The sequence below is a fragment of the Saccharomyces eubayanus genome, chromosome XV, assembly GCF_001298625.1.
Source record: "Saccharomyces eubayanus strain FM1318 chromosome XV, whole genome shotgun sequence".
NCBI classification, from domain to species: Eukaryota; Fungi; Ascomycota; class Saccharomycetes; order Saccharomycetales; family Saccharomycetaceae; genus Saccharomyces; species Saccharomyces eubayanus.
In genome coordinates this window covers 511025-532356 of record NC_030974.1, presented here as the reverse complement: position 1 = coordinate 532356, position 21332 = coordinate 511025, and the positions used below count along the sequence as shown (strand labels likewise).

Here is a 21332-nt window from a genome sequence, read left to right as displayed (position 1 = left end):
GAGTCACAAAGCATCTGGATTAGGTTATTGACTCGTTGGGTAAGGATTTGGCTCCATAAGAACGCAATCGCGATGTCTTATACACCATGGTGAATGCGCCACATGTTATTGTATCGTGTATGTCTTCCACCACGTCTGTGTATTGCGAATAAAAGCTAAAAACGTGATGTTGTATTAGTAATGCGTAGACGTGTGTACTTTTAGTGTCTCAAATATGCTTAATTGATGGCTTTTATGATCTACAGACAACTTAGAGAGCATCGCCCAAGCTTTTCTCGATAGGGAAACTGTGGTTCTTTGTTTTTTCGAGGTGCTTAACCTCAAATGCGATCACTTGATGGATTTATGCAACACGCGATATATAAGCATATACATATCCATAGCATCTTAAAGCTTGGTGATAACTCGGGGAATTGGAACACAGGATAGTAAGAGCAAGACTTATAGGAGAGAAGTAAAATGGTTGATTTGTCAACAGCTTTGATTCATGGCGACGATAAAGACAACAGAGTTACTGACGTTGCGCCCCCAATTAATGTATCCACAACGTTCCGTTACGATGATGACGATTTGATTCCATGGACAGAGCGTGAAAATTTGGACTTTATGGAAAAGAGACCCGTTTATTCTCGTCTGGCACATCCAAACAGCACCAGATTAGAAAGTGTCTTTTCAGACATACTCGACGGGTATGCTGTTGTTTATTCTTCTGGATTAGCTGCGTTCTTCGCGGCGATGGTTCACTACAATCCTAAAAAGATCTTTATAGGCCAAAGCTACCATGGTGTTCGAGCAATTGCAAATATATTGACCCGTAATTATGATATCAAACAATATCCACTAGAAGACATTGAAAAATATGCAGGTGAAGGCGATATTGTTCATCTGGAGTCGCCTGTAAACCCATATGGTACGTCTTACGATATTGAAAGTTTTGCTCGCAGAGCTCATGCAAAGGGCGCCCTACTAGTACTAGATTCCACGTTTGCGTCTCCACCATTGCAATATGCATGGAATTTTGGAGCGGATATCGTCTTGTATTCCGCTACCAAGTACTTCGGTGGTCACTCTGACTTATTGAGTGGTGTCCTCGTAGTCAAAGATGAAGCTGTTTCTCGGCGCCTAAAGGACGATAGGATTTATTTGGGTACCAACGTTGCAAATTTAGAAAGTTTCATGTTATTGCGGTCACTCAGAACTTACGAACTGAGAATAAACAAGCAATCCGAAAGTGCTACCAAAATAGTTAAATTCTTGTTTGATCATCAGTCCAAATTTGATAAAGTACTGAAAACAATCTATCACTCATCTTTACAGACCGAGGAATTTGTTAAAAAGCAACTAGTGGGTGGGTATGGTCCTGTTTTCGCCATCACTCTACATACCAAGGAGCAGTGCAAGATATTTCCTCTCAAGTTAAAATACTTTCACCATGCGACCTCTCTGGGTGGCATTGAATCCCTTGTTGAATGGAGAGCAATGACAGACCCATACATCGATCAGACTTTGATAAGAGTGTCTGTAGGATGCGAGTCCGCCGATGATTTAATCAGGGATTTGGCTTCGACACTGCAGGAGCTGCAAGATGCTGCTTGAATATTGTATATGTTTGTAAGTTTCTCACTTTTAAAGAGTTTCAAACGAGAAAAAAAAAACAAGTCATATACATACATGTATATATGTGAACGCAGACTAATATTTAGGAATGTTTTGGTCTATATCGTCAATGTATTTGAAGTAACCCCCTCTCACGTCTCTTACGTTCGAGAGCCCAAATTTGTCCTTCAACAATCTTGTCGCTACTTGAGAGTCATTCCCATAACGGCAGAGAACCACTATATCGGTGTCCTTTCCTACAGTGGGAAGCTCTTCTTGTAACTTCTTGATATCACCGTTCATATCTCTCAACTTTTTGACTGGAAGATTGATTGCCTCAGGAAAATGAGATATTTCGTAGTGGTGGGATGGTCTAACGTCCACTAAGATCTGGTTCGTTTTACCGTCATTGTCCTTGTATAAATCCTGAAAAGCTTCTACACTTAGTCTTTCATCAGGCTGACAAACGTTATAGTTCCGCGAGCCACAAAAAAGTTCATAATTAATCTCACCCTTTTCAATGGTCTCTTTTGTTATGGTTTGATTCTTGCCACAGCACAAGCAACTCTCTTGTCTGCCTCTCATTTTGAATGTACGCAGACTTTGTTGTGGGAAGCCCGAATATAGCATCAAGAAGGGCTTGAAATTTTCATTGGTATAGACACCTAGGATGAGTTTTAGAGTCTCGACGGCCATCATCGTGCCGACCAATCCAATGCATGGGCCTATCACACCACCTTCTTGGCATGAAGTCACTGCATTTGGTGGTGGAGGAGTTGGATAGAAACATCTATAACATGGCCCCATGCTGTTAAAGTTCAAAATGGTCAGCTGACCTTCTGTACCTAAACCAGATGCAGACACTACCGTTATTCCCAGATTAACAGCTACATCAGAGACCAAGTATCTGGTTAGGGGAGAATCGGTACAGTCTAATACATAGTCATAACCTTCAAATATCTCAAATGCATTAGTTGAGTTTAGTCTAACGGGATAAGTAACAACATTGACGTGCGGATTCAGTTTCGTAATCGATTGCCTGGCCGACTCGCATTTCAACATTCCTACTCTGCTAGAATCGTGAAGAACCTGTCTGTGCAAATTGGAAGTTTCCACTACGTCGTTATCTACTATACCGATCTGACCCACACCAGCGCCTGCCAGATACGGCAAGGCGGGACATCCCAGACCACCAGCGCCAACAACCAAGACCTTGGTGTTCTTTAATTTGACTTGGCCCACGACACCGCCTGTTTCCTCGACAATCATTTGCCTACCATAGCGTTGGTATTCCTCCAAAGATAATGGGTAATCCTTCTTGTTGTCTTGCACCCGAGCCAGTTGTTCCCTTAATTTGGCATTCTCCAACCTTAGTGTTTCCAGCTCAGATTCTGTACTTCCCTGTTGATGTTCAGCCATCGTTATGAATCCTATGTGGTTGTCTATCTATGGCAGATACACTTATCATTCGTTAGCCATTCACTAGGCACTAATAAAATATTTCAGCATCGGAAAGCTCATCGCACCGCCCCGTAACGAGCGATGTTGTTTAGGCATACATGTCATATCAATATATAATTACTGTACTATACAACCTTCTGTTTAACAAAGAAATTCTTGAGGTAGCGTAGCTGGAAGACGCACGCTGCCACTAGCATGAAGAACTGAAGTACGGACCACGTCATTATCTTGCTGTTGGCAGACTCACTCTGGTTCCTGAACTCTGCCTCTTTTTCTCTGATATTGTCTTGCTCCTTGCGAATCGAAGATAGCCTTTGGGTCAACTGGAACACTCTCCCCTTGAGTGAGTTCATGTCGTCCTTCCTTCTACTATCAAGCGCCTCGACGTTGCCGATTTCTAGTTCAATGAACACTCTTACTGGAGTGGACTTCTTGTTGTACGACGGGGTGAAGCACATCCTATGCTCCCCTGTGTCTAAAGCTGTGAAACTGAAATCACCTGTGTGTGAGTTTTTCTGGTTCAGGACACGGTGATCGTTATCGAATGTTTCATCCACGGTTATGGCCAAGCTGGCTTCCGGGTCCTCCATAAACATACCATTCTTTTCTACATATATATCCAGATCGCCAATTAATAAGTTCCCCTTTGATAAATGCTCATAAAAACATTTAGTTTCTCCGGGTCTGGCGTAAAAATGAACACCTTCCACTCTTTGTACAAGCGCAAAGATCAGATAAATTCCAAACACTAGAATATGTTTCATTATAACCCGTTACGCACTCGACGATTGCACTTTTCTTTCCCCTACCTGATACTATTGATGCTCTGGGGCCCATTCTTTTCTACTTGTAACGAAGCTCGCTAAGCTTAAACGCGTGAAAATAGAGTGGAAAAATGCAAAACGCGACTGGATTTTTATATAGATAGCTCTTTCAAATAAGAGGAAGGATGACTAAAATGTCTATGTACAAGATTATGAGTGTTGTAGGAGATGTTCTAGCCTGCGTATCTAACCGTCTCGAAAGAATGCAGCGTACTGGTTCATTTCGTCTTGAAAGAAGTCGGTGAATCTATCGGGATTATAAGAAGAAGGGTCCTTGAAATAGGGCACTAGTTCATCTTTATTCTTGTTGCTCTCCGTGTGATCATTGTGAAATCTCAGAGGGGGGAACTTATTAGGTTCTGCGCTCAGTGCCGTCTTTAGATCGCTAAAAAATATTGTGGATTTGTTATCAATAGCTGCTGCTAGGTCATTAATTATCTCTTTCTCCTGCTCAAATAATAAGCGAGCAATACTTGAATTACTGGAAGGCATGGCAATTCTCGCTTTCCTATACTTTAAAAAGTCCCGGAAGAAGCTAACAAACCGGAGCTTGGTTTTGGTTGTGTCTTGTTCTTGTTCATGTTGAAGGATACTAGTTGCCTCTTCACAATCCGTATGTCTTTGTCTTAGGCAACCGCTTTCTGCATCTTTATAGTGCAACGACCATGCTAGCGGCGGTAAATCAATAAAATCATCTCCATTCAGTTCTACTTCTTCGATGAGAGAATGGTAGTTTTCTGCAACCAACGTTGCATGTTCATTCGTCTCAGGATTAACTAAGCAATGCATCTTAGTGAACGTCAAATGACAGGCAGAATCATACACCCAACGTGCATTTTTTGCTTTATCCAAAGGTGGGATGAATGGGAGCAAAAGCGAACTGAACTCTTTTGTAGTATCGTTAATAAACCATCGGATTTGGTCATCATGTTCGTATTTTACTAATGAGATGACTGGATTTATACGGAGCCATTTATAAAATAACCTCAAATCTGCATTCAAATCTAACCCAATGTAGTCTCTCAAAAACCCTCTATCAAACGATATGGTCCAAAACTGTGGAGATTCTTTGAAATCTGGGATGAATCCATATGTGTTTAGCATTGGCAATAAATCTTCTGTAGGCATGTAGCTAATGAACACTTCTCTAGGCTTCGAACTCTTTCCCCGAATCGTATCCGTATTGAGTAGAAGTAACACATCGTTACTAGAAGGGTCGACATCAAAATAAGCATTCTTTTGTGAGTTTTCGTGATTGGCAAAATCCAGAATGGGAACTAAGGTAGAGTGAACACTGAATTCGTAATCTCCGGTATCCGATTTTTCAGGTATCTCGAGGCAACGTGAAATTATCGCTGAATAAAGGTGCTTAATAACGCTTGCGTCTAAATATTCTTGGAACAGATCTTTGAATAAACCTGATATTTCTTGGAGCCCAAAAATTTGTGGGTAATGGCCATAATCCTTGGCTAGGTTTTCGATAGAATCGACAGCAGATTCTACTTCAATGCTCATCAAAACATTCTTCAAATAATACTCGATACTACCGGGAATCTCGTAACTGTCATGAATAGTCTCGAAAATCATAAAGTAAAGAATGAGCAGGTTTGTTTCTGTTAGAAACCTACTAAACTTGGGATACGTCATTATTTCACGAAGAGTAGTCTTGATTTTGTCACCAGTTCTTTGGAATTGTTCTAGTGAAGAAAATTCGTTCTCATCTCCTAGAATAGTCAGTAGTGTGTTGATATTGAATGTGCAGCGTTTAGGAATTCTTAGCAATTGAACAGTCTCATTGTCAAGTTCTTCGTTACTGAACTTCGAAGGGCTGACGAAAAGACCGTATCCACTTTTGGGGTCATCTACAGTGGACTGTTTCAATGAAAGGCCTTTATGAAACAGAATAGTTTTGGAATGCAAATAAAAGCGAAAAACTTCCTCCATCGTTGAGTTCTTTTACTTCTACGCTTCAATTTTCACGTAATAGTGGATCTATAGAAGTGAAGGATTGTTCGCTTTTCCCCTGAACAATTCGATATTGGAAAATACAGTTGCATCTCAAGTGTAACGGAATGAAAGACTTTAGGTAATGAAATACTGTTTTGCAAATATTTATAAATTTGTATACATGTAATATATATTATTAGAAAACGTATATAAAGGGAGAAAAAGCCTACTAAAAAATTGTCAAGATTTCAAGATTATACATTAGGTAATGTAAAAACAGCTGTTTCGTCGGCTGGAGTGGAATTAACAGAATATGTGGCCTTCCATTTGACTTTCAAAGATTTCGAAGGGTTAATTGGAGCATTTTCAATAATCCCCTCTTGTGTGATACCGTCTTTAGCACTTGCAGCCATGAAATTACCAGATTGTGGTTGCAATTTCAATGCCATTGACTTTGGTACTGCTAATAAGAAGACTAAATTTGAGATTGGCGACGAGGTTAAGTTTGTAAAAAAGGATTTTATCCTTATGACAGAATCGGACTCTCTGATGATTTCGAACTCAATTCTCAAATTGGATGACTCATTAACCAAGGTTCTTGCAAGGTTTGGTAGAGTGGCAACCGTACTTGATGTTGTGCTAAATCCAGCCAAAATGTCAAACCCGCCACCGTTTAATGCTTGGTTATTAGTTGTTGGTTGAGGGCTTGAAAGTCCCAAAAGATCCAAGTCGTTATTCGAATTTGTGGTAGTGGTAACTGGAGGTGCAGGTTGAGAAGACCCCAATACAATGTCACCTCCAAGACCAAAAGCTGTTTGGTTACCGCTTGGAGTATTTGAAATGGATAAGTCAGTCAGATCACCTAATAAATCATTGGCAGATGTTTCTACTTCTGCTGAAGTACCCGCAGCACTAGTGTCGTTTCCTTGAGAGGGTGTTTCGTCTAAATCGTTAAAATCGATTAGGTTAATTTCATTGGTTAGAGCCCCAGAAGATTGCTGTATTGGACCAGAAACATGACTTGGATGGATTTGTGAAGCAGCGTTGGACTCACCATTTTTCAATAAGTTGAATTTCTCTAACAATTGGTTGACCGTATCGTTAAACTTCAGTATATCTTGCACTAATGTATCGTCTTCCTGTTCTTCTTCAATAATTTTTTGAAATTTTGGTTGGGCAGCTTTCAATGAACCTTGGAGTTCCTGCGTAGTCTCATTATCCCAATTCTGTAAGTCATTTGACTCCAACATTTCATTCAGCAAATCTGCCTTACGTTTTAATTTGTTCAATTCATTAGAGATGGCCTGTTTAGCATGAACGACATTGTCTTCTTTAAACCCAGCCATGATTTTCATCAATTTGTTAGCTTCCCTTAAATCTTCAGGCTTACCACGTCTGATCAATTCTTCCAGTTTGGCAGCTTGAGCGACTTCCTGTTCTTTTTGAATTTCACTGGCGGTCTTCAATTGGTTGCTAGGTTTCAAAACTGCCAAATCAGACTCGCTGATCTTAGGGAATGCATAACCCTTGTACTTCAATAAACGATGCATATCTCTGATATAGGCCATATCATTTTTATAGCTCGAGTGCTTACAAATGGTTTGATACCATTCTTCGATAGCTGTCAAAATCAATCTCTGAATCTTAGAGTAACGCAATGGTGGGTGACCTGGGAATCTCTTGACCAATTCATTTAAGAACTCTTTTCTAGAAATCTGCAAGTGAAACGGATATCCACAATTTTTGACTAACACGTCCAATAAAGATAAGGCGAATATGGCCACGTGCGATTCCCTATTGTTGATCAATTTAGCAAGAGTAATGGCTGCATCTCTGGGAGCGGCACCTTGTTTCTCATTGATGTAATCAGCAATATCTAGATTCAATCCCAAGTCTGGTTCAGCTAATGACATTCTGCAGGCTCTTTGAATCTTCCTTAGAAGCGAATTGCCCATGGCCTGTGGTCTCCTAACGGGAGCCTCGGACAGGTATATACTATGGGAGTGTGGATGTGACATGAAATGGTTCCAGAGTTAGCAATCACAACTACTAATGATTAGATATTCCTGCTTTGTCAATAAAGATATGATATAGCAATTCTCTCTCTTTTTTTGGCAATCGTAACTGAAAAAAAAAAAACATCGCGTTGGAAAACTGAAGGAATCCGAAATTTTTCTCGAGATCACCTTTGTTTGTTTTGATTAGATCAAAGGCTTGGAAAGTGTAGCAAGGCACCCTATTGAGTCATTAAAAGTGTCGATACCGAATCGTATTACGTATATTGAATAATGAGTGCCGCTACTGCCACCGCTACTGCTGTTCCTCCCCCAGTAGGGATCTCTAATCTCCCAAACCAACGCTACAAGATTGTCAACGAAGAAGGTGGTACATTCACCGTGATGTTGTGTGGTGAGAGTGGACTGGGTAAAACCACCTTTATCAATACGCTATTTCAGACTGTCTTGAAAAGAGCTGATGGACAGCAACATCGTCAAGAACCCATTAGAAAGACTGTAGGGATCGATATTACAAGGGCTTTGCTAGAAGAGAAACATTTCGAGTTACGTGTAAACGTCATCGACACTCCAGGTTTCGGGGACAATGTCAATAATAACAAAGCTTGGCAACCATTGGTGGATTTCATTGATGATCAACATGATTCCTACATGCGTCAAGAACAACAACCATATCGTGCTAAGAGATTTGACTTAAGAGTTCATGCTGTTCTTTATTTCATCAGGCCCACTGGGCACGGTTTGAAACCAATTGATATTGAGACCATGAAAAGATTATCTACAAGAGCCAATTTAGTTCCAGTCATTGCTAAGTCCGATACTTTGACTGCTCAAGAATTACAACAATTCAAATCTAGAATCAGACAAGTAATAGAAGCGCAGGAAATTCGTATTTTCACACCTCCATTGGACGCTGAATCTAAGGAAGACGCGAAAAATGGTGCAGGTCCAGATTCAGCAGCCATCGAACATGCAAGGCAATTGATAGAAGCAATGCCATTTGCCATAGTAGGGTCTGAAAAAAAATTCGATAATGGGCAAGGCACTCAAGTGGTTGCTAGAAAATACCCATGGGGTCTTGTAGAAATTGAAAATGACTCACACTGTGATTTCCGTAAGCTCAGAGCGTTGTTACTAAGAACTTATTTACTAGATCTTATCTCCACTACCCAAGAAATGCATTACGAAACATATAGAAGATTAAGACTAGAAGGTCACGAAAACACAGGGGAGGGCAATGAAGACTTCACTCTTCCAGCCATTGCACCAGCAAGAAAATTATCACATAATCCTAAATACAAAGAAGAAGAAAATGCATTAAAGAAATACTTCACTGACCAAGTTAAAGCTGAAGAACAAAGATTTAGGCAATGGGAGCAAAATATTGTTAATGAGAGAATTAGATTGAACGGGGACTTGGAAGAGATCCAGGGCAAAGTTAAAAAATTGGAAGAACAAGTTAAAGGCTTACAATTGAAAAAATCACATTTGAAATGATAACTTGTTGGTTGGTTTTAATTTATTTTTTTTTGCTTATGTCAATTATACCTCCCTATTCTTTTCTTTCTTTTTTTGTGTTATCAACTCACACAAACACACACCCATATATATATATATATATATACGTCTCTTTTAAAATTCAATTATCACCAAAGAAATGAACTACGTAAACACAGTTAAAATAGGAAAAAAAATACGTTATATTAAAAAAGGTACCTACATTTCTCGTTCTCGGAAGATTATTCTTGGGTACTCAAGTACCGCTCTGCATCCAGAGCAGCAATACATCCAGATCCAGCAGAGGTAACAGCTTGTCTATATCTAGAGTCTTGAACGTCCCCGGCGGCAAAAAACCCTGGCACAGAAGTTAGAGATGATCCGGGCACAGTTTTAATGTACCCTGTTTCCTGTTTGTCCACTTGCCCATTGACGATTTCTGTGGCAGGGTTGTGGCCGATTGCATAGAACAGCCCGTTCACCTCCAAATCATTTTCCACACCAGTCTTGATGTTCTTGATCCTCAACACGTCYAGTAGCTTGCCATCACCTTTGGCTTCCAATGCGACCGTGTTAAACAAAACAATTATCTTTGAGTTTTTTTCGATTCTTCTTTGCATGATTACGGATGCACGGAAATGGTCCTTTCTAACCAAAATGTATACCTTCGAACCATACTTGGTTAGAAATTCAGCCTCTTCGCACGCAGAATCGCCACCACCAATAACAGCCAGTGGCTTGTTTCTGAAGATTGGAACCGCGCCATCACACACAGCACATGCAGATATACCCTTTTGCCAGTAGGTCTCTTCCCCCGGTAGATTCATCCTTTTGGCAGAAGCACCAGTGGCCAAAATTATAGCGTCCGTGGTCACGGGGTCAGCGTCTTCACTGAATTCAACCCACAACTTAAATGGCTTAGAGGACAGATCGACTTTAGAGACGGTCTCTGTGATTATGTTTGTTCCGAACCTGGCAGATTGTTGCCTCATTCTTTCCATCAACTCGCTGCCGGTCAACGCCTCTGGAAACCCTGGGAAGTTCTCAATTTCCGTGGTAGTGGTCAACTGGCCACCGGCCGCAACGCCATTGGCCATCATCCCTTCGTATAACGTCGGCTTCATTTCCGCTCTTGCCAAGTAGATGGCCGCTGTGTGAGCAGCTGGACCAGAGCCTATAATTGTGACCTTGTGATGAACCATCCTGGACTGCACCCGTGTGCGCAACCGACCTAGATATGTTCTCAGTGGTGCTATATGCCCTATCATTGTCTACTTATATTGGGAAGTATGGGGCCCGCTTCCTTTACATATTCGTCGATCCCTTAAAACTTTTCATTGCGGTTGCTCCAAGGCGTTCTTTGCTGAAGAATTACTTAACAACGCGCCCGAATTAACATGACTATTACATGTGGATGAGAGTGGTACTGCGTTGGACAGCAAGCTGTGAGGCTATGCGTGCCTCTTTGAGGGCTCCAGGAACTGGACGAGTATGTCCTTGGCAATTTCCACCAGCTCGCTGTTGAGAATGACGTAGTTGAGGAAGTATTCAAGGCCTCTTTGTCTTTTGGCTAGCCAGTCTCTGTTGAGGTTTACTTGCTGGTACTTCCAGGTGCTGTACCACTGAACAGATGGAGGCAAACTGGGAATCGGTAAGTGGTGTACTTTTTCTGGTTTGGCTGTTTTTATTCTTGTAAGTAAGTGCTCTCGTAGTTTGACGAAGTCTGAGTACCGTCTATAGGTTTGGATTTTATAGCTTTCTCTCTGAGCAGAGACGACTTTCAAGTTGGGTTCAAGAAGAACAGTGATCCTCCAAACGGCAAACTTCGTTCCGTGGTCTCCGTCAATTATGGTGCAATCACTGACGAGTGCCTTTTGGAAACTAAAGTTTGCATTGATAGAGCTGCTCCTTCTAGGTCTTGCTCTAGTAATTGGGGTGCTTCGGCGGCTGCCATAACTATTGCTGTCAGATGTAATGACTGGCTCTTCATTCTCCTGCTGAGAGTCAACTTCGAATTCAGGCTCTGTAGTGTCTTCGTCAAGCAGCTGAATGGGTTCAGGAGGTAAAACGGATATCTTGTCGTTCATGTCTCACTATCGTTTTAATCAGAGTAGCAATATATATATAAATATATAGGCCGGCCAATGGAAGTTCGGTTTCTCAGATGCCTTGTGCAATAGAAGTGCCCTTGAGTGCTTTTTTTAATATATATATAACTTACTCATCGCTTCCTTCTTTTCTCTTTCAATTTCAATTGCGGTTGGGCTTTGTTAAAAAATGGCCTGTTTGCCAACAATGCAAAGAAGAAACAATTGCACAAGAAACGCTACGGGTGGAAACAGCACATTCAACACTTTTCAAAACAGCCATGCTTATGAAATATAAAAATATGTAGAAATGTATATACTCATAGGAAGTAAAGGGAGGAACGTTCATATCGTGGTTGGGCTAATCAGGCAAAAATGGGGAATTTACCGTCCAACCAAGTCCATGGGTCATTGAATCTGATGTTGGCATTCAAAGAAGAAATTTCTTTGAGTTCCTGCTCGGTTAGAGTGAGTTTCTTTTCTATTTCCAAATTTCCCAATAGTCTTTCCTTTTTGGAGGACTTTGGAATAACGGCGATACCTCTTTGAGTAGCCCATCTCAGGAGCACTTGGGAGGTAGTGCTACCTGGGTGGTTTTCAGAAACCTTCTTGACTAGGTCATTTTCAAACAGCGTTGGTGTGCTCTTTGCCAAGCCAAGGTCCATTTCAATGAACGATTGAGGGCCAAAGGAGGAGTAGGCAACGACTTGGATATCGTGCATCTTACAGAAGTCCACCAAGTGTTCTTGGGTCAAGTAGGGATGATGCTCGATTTGCAAAGCCACAGGCTTGATTCTACATCCTCGTAGTAAATCTTGAACCAAGCTCCCTTGGAAATTGGAAATACCAATAGATCTGATCAAACCTTCGTCAGCACACTCCTCTAAAGCACGGTATGTATCTATAATAGGGACATGAGCCTCGGTTATATGACCTCTCTTGTCGTCCTCCGCACCTGTGTAGAACCCTGGTGGGTACTTCTCTTCGAAAGGAACGTATTTGAAGGCAATGGGGAAGTGGATGTAATACAAGTCCAAGTATTCCAGTCCCATGTCGCTCAACGTTTTTTTCAAGGCTAGTTTTACATGGTCGGGATGATGGAAATTGTTCCATAATTTGGAGGTAACAAATATATCTTCTCTAGTGACAAGACCTTCAGATATGGCCTTTCTGATTCCTTCACCGACTTCCTTTTCGTTACCGTAATCGCAAGCGCCATCAAACAAACGATAACCGAGCTTGATAGCGTCGTAAATTTGGTTTGCACAGGCTTTCTTGTCGATTTTCCAACATCCTAAACCGACCAGAGGCATCTTGTAACCATTGTTCAAAGTGACTAGTGATGACATTTTATTTTTCCCTTTTTTATTTTTTTCTTTTTTGATGTATGAGAGCTACAATATTTGCTGCTTGTGTGGTAACTCAATCACCTATCAATTCCTTGGTCTCTATCCTTTATGTACTTCGATTTACTCAGGAGTTACCTACCTGATGGCCCCCTGGAAACGAATCTTGAGAATTATTTTTTTCCATAGAATTCTTTTCCGAATGGCTTCTACTTATGACGTATAGTTGCTGAGAGCTGCAACTAAAAGAAAAGTACGGAATTGGGAGGAGCGTTAATGAAATATTACAAATAGTACATACGGTAGATTGAAAGGAAATGAAAATAGAAAAGTATGCTGGGGTGTTTTCTGTGTTTCTAATTCGGATTCCTTGTGTATATGAGTAAATGTAGGTATGGTCTCCGCAAGGAATATCAAAACTTTTTGTAATAGTGGGCCCATTTTTTTATAAACACGTCGTTAACGGTATCTGTGTCTACTAGTTCATCGTCGATGAATACGGGGATGCAAAACCTTTGGTCACCTACGTGACAAAGGCTTTTTAAGTCACTGAACCCAAAATGATAGTTCAATAATACATTCAATGCAAATGAAACCAAGATCTTGTAGTTAGTCACAACTTTTTTGGAACGATAATATTCCCAATCCCTGCTGGAAAATTCGTTTTCATTGATGGGGCTATTTTTGTAACTCTGAGAATTGTTCACTACTATGATATCCATGACCCACATGAAAAGTTTGTGATCAATGCGTTCCAAGATGTTCCACCACGTGTTGAAGTTGATACATTCTGTATTAAATTCATTTTTGAATTCATCATTTTGCAGTAAGTATCCGGCGGCCACGCCCTTACGTTCTAGGATCTTAGAATCGAATTTCTCTTTACATAGATCGTTGAAACATGTCATTTGCACCAAATTGACGATGTTCCAAATTTCCTCAAGTCCTAAGCCCTGAAATGATCCACTCACGAGGAAGTGATGGAATAAGAGTTCGTCACCAGTAACTATACCCTGTGACGAGATGGATTTTAATTTCAACATTAGCATTAACTGCGGTGATATGTCATCCAAGCCGTTCACTTTTCGCTTTAAACTTGTTTCAATAATTTTTGAGATTTCAACTTCTTTGTTTTTGGGGAAATCTCCCATTCTTGTTAACAGGTCCTGAAGCTCGCTAAATGGTTGGATAAAATTCCTGGTAATAAATTTAGCCTTACTTTGAAGAATTTCGCTGTATATTGATGATCTAGTGTCATCACTAAATGGAGTATCCCAAACCATTTTACATAGGCTTTGCAAAGAGGAGTTTCTTGTTATGTCTCTGTCCAATAATAGCACATATTTCTGTCTATTTGTGTCGTCTCTAATCAATTTTTCTTCTTTACCTTTATTCTTCACTAATTGATCAAGAGACGCAACACTCATGCTTTTGTTGATTTGCTTTTCATGAATTTTTTTCTCTTGACGGTCCTTAGGAGGTAGCCAACTTGGCCTTGAGTGACTTACTGCATCCAGTTTGCCTTCTGATATGAGTATTAGATCTTCCATACCTTGATTTTGAGCTTCTTTTAACTCTAGTGGTAAAAATTCAGATGATTTGGTTCTGTCGGACAGTTTGGTTCTTGAAAGCCTATTAGAAGAATGCAAATAAACAGAAGCTAAACTTTTTGTTGTGTCTTGAATAAATTGGAAATCAGATACTTTGTTCAACCCAGGGATTGGGGATGTAGGCATTTCATTGTAATCTAACAGAGAAGCATTTGAGGTTGTGCTCGCAAACGATGTGTTTGAATGTCTATGTGATTGTTTCGTGTCAGTATTATCGTTCATAGAGTCTTCCGAAAATTCTGATGGGACATTATTGGCGGTCAAGTGATTCATATCTTCGGGTTTTGCTGATGCCAAAAAAGAATTTGTCGAGTATGATGCCATAGGGACATTCCAAATCAATGAGTCGTCTATGTCTCCTTCTTGTAATTCAATGATCTGTTCTTGACTTTCATAGAATTTCTCTCTTCTTTTGATAGTATTTCTTAAGTTCGTTTCTGACTGCTCTTTACGAAGTCTATACTTTTGAGATGGGGTTAAAGCCTTGCCATTCAAGGGTTTTTGTGATGGAATATTAGATTCGAGTGAAGAGGCCTCTAACCGACTAGTTGAATTAGAAAAATTGGAGGCTATACCAAATGTTTGTAAGGGAGAATAGGGATTCTTATGGCCTATGGAAGAAAAGGTTTGCGATTTAGCACGTGTTCTTTGTTTGCTGTTAAGCATCGATGCTTGATTTTTCTTTGCATAAAATTGTTCTTGGTAAGATCGTCTAGAGTTATTTAGGGATGTTTCCATTGCAGTTTCATCTAAGGATGTGCTTTTCTGTAGTGCAGTTTTAACACTATCAGTAGTTGTTTCTATACTAGACTGGCTACTTGCCCTTCTCGTTTCATTCTCAGTGGTACGTATACCTTGGGTGGCCCTGTCCATTAAAATGTTGGACATACCACTTAGCCTACATTTCTCGGCATCGTGATTGTCTCCCTCATCACTAGTATCTTCCAAGGAGGAGGATCCGGAAGTGGAGGAAAACACTTCGGTAGTCTTGGTACCAATTGAGCTATTGGAAGCGGGGCGTTCACGTCTCGTTTGAACACCATTCACTTTCGGTGGTGGCAGAGCCGTATTAACAAATGAGTTCAGGATTTTTCCCTCATTATCGTCATTATTACTGTGCATGTTCAATAGTAAATTTTCACTTGGCCTTCGAGCAATGTCTAAGCCTGAAACTTTATTCATCGTGTTACTGCCAGCCCTAGATCTCCCTAAAGCCGTCTGGGATGATGGGCATTGGATGTGAGACCCTACTAAGTTCCTTTGCTTGAGTAACATCTCATTAGGATGGCCGGTAACTTCACCCTCTTTAACAGAATGAAGATGAGCTTTAGTGCTCCGTTCTTGAATCGAAGTCATTTCTTGATTAACGAGGCGGATGGGATTGTATGAAGATAAAGGAAAATCAACCTCAAACTGAGGAAAGTAGCACAAATATATTTACTTTTGAAAACGATCGAAGATCAACGAATGAATTATTTTTGATTTAGTTGTAAACTACCTTTTTGATTTTCTATCCACTATGTAAGGCAATAATCACGTGAAGAGCACAGCAATCTCTGGCAATAGTCAGTGAAGTTATTCTTCAAAAGCTAATCGGTTCTTGGCTCTAACTGCAATGATAATGAACTGCAAGAAGTAAAACGATCAAAACCTCCTTAGTCAGTATTTTCTCTGGATTTGCGCTTGACACGGTCTTTTTCTTGCAGACGCGTCTAAGAAGAAAAAAATAACGGAAAAAAGAAATGACGAGGTTCCAAAGTTGATCCAGGTGAGCGTAAACAAGAATGGAGCCCGTAAATGGCTAGGATACGGCAAGGAAGCTTAGTATGGTGTTCGAGAGACTTTGGAAAGGGGAACAAAGATATATCTTTCTCTTTTTTTTTTGGTTTAGTTTGTTTTTTTGAATATGTAAGTTTAAATAAAATAATAAACTAGAAGATGCTTCTAATGCTCATTGTCCTTGATGGGCGTTGACGTGAGTTGCTCCTTCAAAGCATGTTCGATACAAGGGAGTCCCTCCTCAAACATCTGTAAAAGATTTTCTAGCTCCTTCAGAACTTGAGGTTTCCTGTCTATCCGTCTTTGTTTTCCTGATAGACTCGTTTCTAAGTCCAAAAACATCTCCATTTGTAAACTCTGTGGTGGAGGATACATCGCTAGGCCTAGCAAATTTGTTGGGTTCGCAACAGCAGTAGTAGAATTCAAAATATGATTGGATTGGGTTCCCGGTTGAATACTCTGTTGAGAAATTGGAGCAGTTGTGGCAGCTGTGGTAGAACTTGGAATGGTGGCGGCAGTGGCATTAGTGTTGGTTCCAGCGACACCCGTGTTAAGAGCAAGAGAAATGTTGTTGTTAGCGCCGGTGTTATTGTTATTGGTGCCACAGGGATTGCCGGGAACAGTTGAGTTAAGGATATTCAATGGGTGTTCCGAAGCAGAAGAGTTCTTCCTATTGGAGATACTCTGACTTCTCTTAATCTTGCTTCCAAAATCAATATGCTTTTCACTTATTGGAGTCATTGACACAGGAATATTGGACGCGCTACTTGTATTGAATCCAAACTGATTAATGTTTTCGTTCGTACATATGCCAGCACTTCCTGGCATACCATTGGTATTCGATGGAGCTGCTATATTCGGATCCAGTAATTTGTTTCTTACAACAGGCGTAGGTAATGGCATTTGTAGTTTTAAGTTTGGGTTATTACGTTTGAAGTCGCCGTTAACTCTTGAATTTTCCTTTTCGTTAGAGAAATGATTCAAACTCGTCGTGCTATTACCACCATTGCTATTAGTGGTGTTGATGGTAGAAGAGCTAGTTATACTATTCAAAGGTTGTAAAAGAATATCTTTGCTATCCTTGCTATTGACCATCGGTTTCATCGTAGGAGGAACCCCAAGATTTGTGTGAATACCGTTATGATTGATATTTTGTGTAGGCGAATTTGCTGGTTTCCTATTGGGAGAAGTACCCGTTCCCAGTAGCGGTCTTGAAGGAGACGAAGCTTTATGAGTTGACAACTTTGTTGTATTACTTGAGTTAGTTATGCTCATCTGTATGCTGTTTGCAGTATTACTACCGCTGCTTCCTCTTGATGTTTCATCATCGGCACTATTACTGTTGTTGTAGATGCTGCTGCTAGTAGCAAGCGTGCTGATTGCAGTGGTGGAGGCCGTTGCGGTTAATTTCTGACCTCCTATCATGCTTGGACTATGATCTGGCCTATTAGTACTTACTGTCAATCGCCTCGACACGCTTGGGACTGGCTTATATTGTGCTGAGGTGGAGGACGGTGATGTACCAGCTGTCATTGTAGAGGACCTTGCCTTTGTGCTTGTAATTAAAACCGGATCAGCGCTTGCGGGTGTCGGTAAGGCACTATCCGGTAGTTCTTCTGGAATTTCAATCTCAATAGATGTTGGGGCTGTTGTTAACCCGCTTGTTGGGGGCCCCTTTGATGTCTTGTTAAACTTTGTTTGGAGTAGTGGCAAAGCAGGAGTACTTTGGCTGTAATAGTTATTCCCATTTGATAAAGGTGGGAGATGCGGCCGTATCTTGTTGCTATTCATATTCCCGTTGACCTCATTGGAGGGTACGAAATCTTCTCTCGAATTGTTACCGGCATTCAAAGAAGAAATAGACTTGTTCATTTTAGGAGCTTCGGCGTTCATATCATTTTCACCAGTAATGATGTCGTTGTCTTCGAAAAGCTCGAGCAACTGCTTTGGAGCTTTATTCTCTAGTTTTTTGGAAGATGTCATCGGACCATTAGTGTGAGTTCCAGAAGTGTTTGTAGTTCCAGCTACCATCTTGGAAGGGTATTTTGAATTTGTGTAATTAGTTGTTACGGGAGCGTTTAGAGTGGAGTTCTGTGCTATTGTACCAGAATAGCCTTTGCCTATGGTAGTCCCTTGATAAACTAGTGGTCTGGTATTATGATTTGTTGGGTCGAAGTAATAAGAATCTTCGTCGGGGTACGCATAGTTAAACTGATCGTGTTGTGCAGTCGCCCATTCGTTGTTCGTATCTTCAGCAAGAACATCGAGATTGATGTTATTCTCGATAATGTAATCCGACGAACTCAAGGAATCGAAATCCCATTTGGTTTCCACGTCTCCTTCGTTCGCCATCTTGAGTTCATACTCAGATGATTTCGCTGGTCTTTGTGCTTCATTACCCCCACTGGTTTGTGATGAACTTTGAGCCTCGGTCGGTTTCGATAGTTCGCTCTCTGGCATACTCCCCTCGATCCTATACATGCTTTTGTTTTTGTCTCTGAAAAGCAAATATCTTGATACCAGTTCCTTCAAAATAGAAGTCGGAGTAGCCTTATGGTTCTTGATAAATTTTGATTTCAAAAGATCATCTGCCGACAATCTTTCCTTAGGATCCTCATCGAGACAAAGGGCAATAAATTCTTTCAGCGAGGAGCTGTACGATCTGCCCTCTAATCTCGGTGGTTTCGATTTTATAATCAACTGCATGGCTCTCAAGGCCTCTACGTCACAGTATGGCGGGTTCCCTGTAGCAATCTCGTATGTCGTTATACCTAAAGACCATATGTCTACTTTGGTGTCGTAATAAACACCTTCCATGATCACTTCCGGTGCCATCCAATATGGCGTCCCGGCCATGGTTTGACGTCGCAAAGAAGTTTGGTTTACCTGTGCAGCAACACCGAAATCACACAGCTTGACATTACCTTCGTTTGTGATTAATACGTTAGCAGCTTTAATATCCCGATGAATGACGTTATCTTTATGAATGCATTTCAAAGCCACAAGCAGTTCTCTCATGATAACCCCAATGTACTTTTCGTCAATTTTGCCTGGTCTTAGCAACGAACGAAGAGACCCACCAGCGCAGTATTCCATTATGATCCAAAGACTGGTATCTTTCAAATACGACCCATAGTACCGCGTGATATTGGGAATTTGCTTCAGCGACGCCAGAAACTGGATCTCCCGCTGCACGTCTTCTACCTCGTCCGAATCAGAGTCTAGATTTAGTACTTTGATGGCGAACACTCGTCTTGTTTTCACGTTATAGCCCTTGTAAACTACACCGAACTTCCCTCGTCCAACAACTTCCGTCCTCTTAAACAGCGAGCTCACGTCCATCTCCCCTTCAGACAGGCCCTGCTTCCCATTTTGCGGTTTGGCCATCATTCTCTTCTCGCTTCTATATGTGTGTCTTGCTTACCAGCTGATGGCGCCTAGAGCTGTATTATGCCTGTCTTTCAATCAGGAGAAGAGCAGGATTCTCGAAAGGTGTCTCCGTGAAATATCTCCCAGTTGTGGTGTAAGTCGATGCACGCAAGATCAGCTGCTTCTGTGTTGCTCTCCTCTTGCCACGCCAGTAAGTTACTCCTGCTGCCGTTGCTGCCTTTAAAGATTGTCAGATCGGCCTGCGCTTGACGTGTGGCATGACAAGGTTGCTCAATGGGTTAAAAGTGGTCAAGACAAGATGAACAGAGCAGCGTAACAAGGCCAAAGAGGTGGCAATATGTCGGAGAAGGGCTTGCCAATAGCTGGGGGTCTGATGGGGTGTGCTGTGTGGCAGTACCGTGAAGATATGCGTATCCATGACTTGTGGGTCTGCCGCTGCGGCGACATATCATGCAGCACGGGTACATTCATAGTACTATAAAGGTTCTTGATGAACGATGCGGCTATTAGTAGTTGTATTGGTATTGTAGGTGTAGAAATGTAGTTGTATTCGTGGGAACACGGCTGAGGATTACGTGAAGGATATAGGAAAAGATGCTGAAAGTATTGGGGTACCTGCTGTTTATGGTATATGTGAGCCTATGTGCTTCGGAGGAGTTGCAGAACCAGACAAATGTTCCAGCAATAATGTTCTCCTACAAACTGTATGTAGAGCAAGAAATGTTTCTTCAGTGATTTCCGTTCTTTTACTAACTGAGATGTACACTTATATTCGTATTTTTTTTGGATAGAACGCCTGGCATTTTAAAGTACCAAGAAGGCTATGATATGGCTCTGACGCTGCCAGCGAGCGACTTTCTCGAAACGGCAGAGAAGTTTGTGGGCTCATGCGATGCCGACACCTATGTGTTAGTTAACCAGCCGGGACTGAGGAGGCTAGATTTTTTGGAATTTCAGACTGAATTTGCCTCCCTACGAAGATATGTAAAACAGAGTTCAACAGCAATTAAGTTTGAAAAGGTGGAGTTACTGTCTCAGGATTTTTACGATGACCTTGCAGACTACTTGAATGAGTACTGTAATGCAGGACAGGTGTTGAAGCTACGGGGCAACCATACGGAGGATTTCCAACCCTTTATTGACAGTGAGAGGAGGGTCGTCATCATCGAGTATCCAATGTTACCAGAAGACACGGGTCTACGTAGGGAAGCCATAGGCCATTATGACAAGTATCTGAGAACCGTCCTCGCACAGATCCCTTCACCGGAACAAAAAATCATATACACCTCATTGAATCCAGGAACCGCTCTGGCTCACGAGTCAATCGTTCCCATTGATATTTTCCCAGACATTTTTGACACCAAATCTAGAGCTGGGGAAGTGGAACAGAATAACAGGGTGTTGGATGTTCCTCCACTGTCATTCAATGATTACGCTCCACGGTTCTTGGAGCCCCCTTCTAAGTATATTTCGATTTTTGACCCGGAATTCATCCAGGACAATAGAGTCCTACTTCAACTGATCTTGACATCTTTAATCGGGTTTGTCCTCTTTCAACTCTTTGCCCCAAAGAAAAGGGATGTCGTGGGTACCAAGGCTAACACAAGTAAAAAAGAGACTACCTCATCGTCACCAAAGACGCAAGAGGCCAAAAAAGTGGTCTCTGAGTGACTGCTTTAAACAGAGTTGCCGAATGCATTGATTTCACTAACAAAATCGGCAAGTAGAGATTTCGCGCTACCATTTTATAGCTAGTGCGCATCAATGAAGTTGATGCTAA

The 21332-nt window shown here is 41.2% G+C and overlaps 12 protein-coding genes across 12 annotated transcripts; 3 read left to right on the top strand and 9 right to left on the bottom strand.

Moving 5' to 3' along the window:
* Nucleotides 1-459: 459 nt before the first annotated feature.
* Nucleotides 460-1596, top strand: DI49_2517 (putative cystathionine beta-lyase; the record flags this gene model as incomplete). The annotated part of the gene is made up of 1 exon (XM_018365639.1): nt 460-1596. One exon carries the CDS (start codon nt 460-462, stop codon nt 1594-1596), a length of 1137 nt encoding a protein of 378 aa, XP_018221894.1.
* A 96-nt stretch (nt 1597-1692) lies between these two features.
* UBA4 (Uba4p) lies at nt 1693-3015 on the bottom strand (the record flags this gene model as incomplete). Its single annotated transcript, XM_018365638.1, has 1 exon — nt 1693-3015. The coding sequence occupies one exon, from the start codon at nt 3013-3015 to the stop codon at nt 1693-1695; it is 1323 nt and encodes a 440-aa protein (XP_018221893.1).
* Nucleotides 3016-3182: 167 nt separating this feature from the next.
* Nucleotides 3183-3821, bottom strand: ERP5 (Erp5p; the record flags this gene model as incomplete). The annotated part of the gene is made up of 1 exon (XM_018365637.1): nt 3183-3821. The coding sequence occupies one exon, from the start codon at nt 3819-3821 to the stop codon at nt 3183-3185; it is 639 nt and encodes a 212-aa protein (XP_018221892.1).
* Nucleotides 3822-4067: 246 nt separating this feature from the next.
* Nucleotides 4068-5825, bottom strand: CTM1 (cytochrome c lysine N-methyltransferase; the record flags this gene model as incomplete). Its single annotated transcript, XM_018365636.1, has 1 exon — nt 4068-5825. One exon carries the CDS (start codon nt 5823-5825, stop codon nt 4068-4070), a length of 1758 nt encoding a protein of 585 aa, XP_018221891.1.
* A 257-nt stretch (nt 5826-6082) lies between these two features.
* GGA2 (phosphatidylinositol 4-phosphate-binding protein) lies at nt 6083-7846 on the bottom strand (the record flags this gene model as incomplete). Its single annotated transcript, XM_018365635.1, has 1 exon — nt 6083-7846. One exon carries the CDS (start codon nt 7844-7846, stop codon nt 6083-6085), a length of 1764 nt encoding a protein of 587 aa, XP_018221890.1.
* A 270-nt stretch (nt 7847-8116) lies between these two features.
* Nucleotides 8117-9340, top strand: CDC12 (septin CDC12; the record flags this gene model as incomplete). The annotated part of the gene is made up of 1 exon (XM_018365634.1): nt 8117-9340. The coding sequence occupies one exon, from the start codon at nt 8117-8119 to the stop codon at nt 9338-9340; it is 1224 nt and encodes a 407-aa protein (XP_018221889.1).
* A 242-nt stretch (nt 9341-9582) lies between these two features.
* Nucleotides 9583-10608, bottom strand: TRR2 (thioredoxin-disulfide reductase TRR2; the record flags this gene model as incomplete). Its single annotated transcript, XM_018365633.1, has 1 exon — nt 9583-10608. The coding sequence occupies one exon, from the start codon at nt 10606-10608 to the stop codon at nt 9583-9585; it is 1026 nt and encodes a 341-aa protein (XP_018221888.1).
* Nucleotides 10609-10791: 183 nt separating this feature from the next.
* On the bottom strand, nt 10792-11427 carry YPT35 (Ypt35p; the record flags this gene model as incomplete). Its single annotated transcript, XM_018365632.1, has 1 exon — nt 10792-11427. One exon carries the CDS (start codon nt 11425-11427, stop codon nt 10792-10794), a length of 636 nt encoding a protein of 211 aa, XP_018221887.1.
* Nucleotides 11428-11792: 365 nt separating this feature from the next.
* On the bottom strand, nt 11793-12776 carry GRE3 (trifunctional aldehyde reductase/xylose reductase/glucose 1-dehydrogenase (NADP(+)); the record flags this gene model as incomplete). Its single annotated transcript, XM_018365631.1, has 1 exon — nt 11793-12776. One exon carries the CDS (start codon nt 12774-12776, stop codon nt 11793-11795), a length of 984 nt encoding a protein of 327 aa, XP_018221886.1.
* A 410-nt stretch (nt 12777-13186) lies between these two features.
* SBE22 (Sbe22p) lies at nt 13187-15739 on the bottom strand (the record flags this gene model as incomplete). Its single annotated transcript, XM_018365630.1, has 1 exon — nt 13187-15739. The coding sequence occupies one exon, from the start codon at nt 15737-15739 to the stop codon at nt 13187-13189; it is 2553 nt and encodes an 850-aa protein (XP_018221885.1).
* A 588-nt stretch (nt 15740-16327) lies between these two features.
* KIC1 (putative serine/threonine protein kinase KIC1) lies at nt 16328-19552 on the bottom strand (the record flags this gene model as incomplete). The annotated part of the gene is made up of 1 exon (XM_018365629.1): nt 16328-19552. The coding sequence occupies one exon, from the start codon at nt 19550-19552 to the stop codon at nt 16328-16330; it is 3225 nt and encodes a 1074-aa protein (XP_018221884.1).
* Nucleotides 19553-20146: 594 nt separating this feature from the next.
* BIG1 (Big1p) lies at nt 20147-21223 on the top strand (the record flags this gene model as incomplete). The annotated part of the gene is made up of 2 exons (XM_018365628.1): nt 20147-20256; nt 20344-21223. 2 exons carry the CDS (start codon nt 20147-20149, stop codon nt 21221-21223), a joined length of 990 nt encoding a protein of 329 aa, XP_018221883.1.
* Nucleotides 21224-21332: the final 109 nt, after the last annotated feature.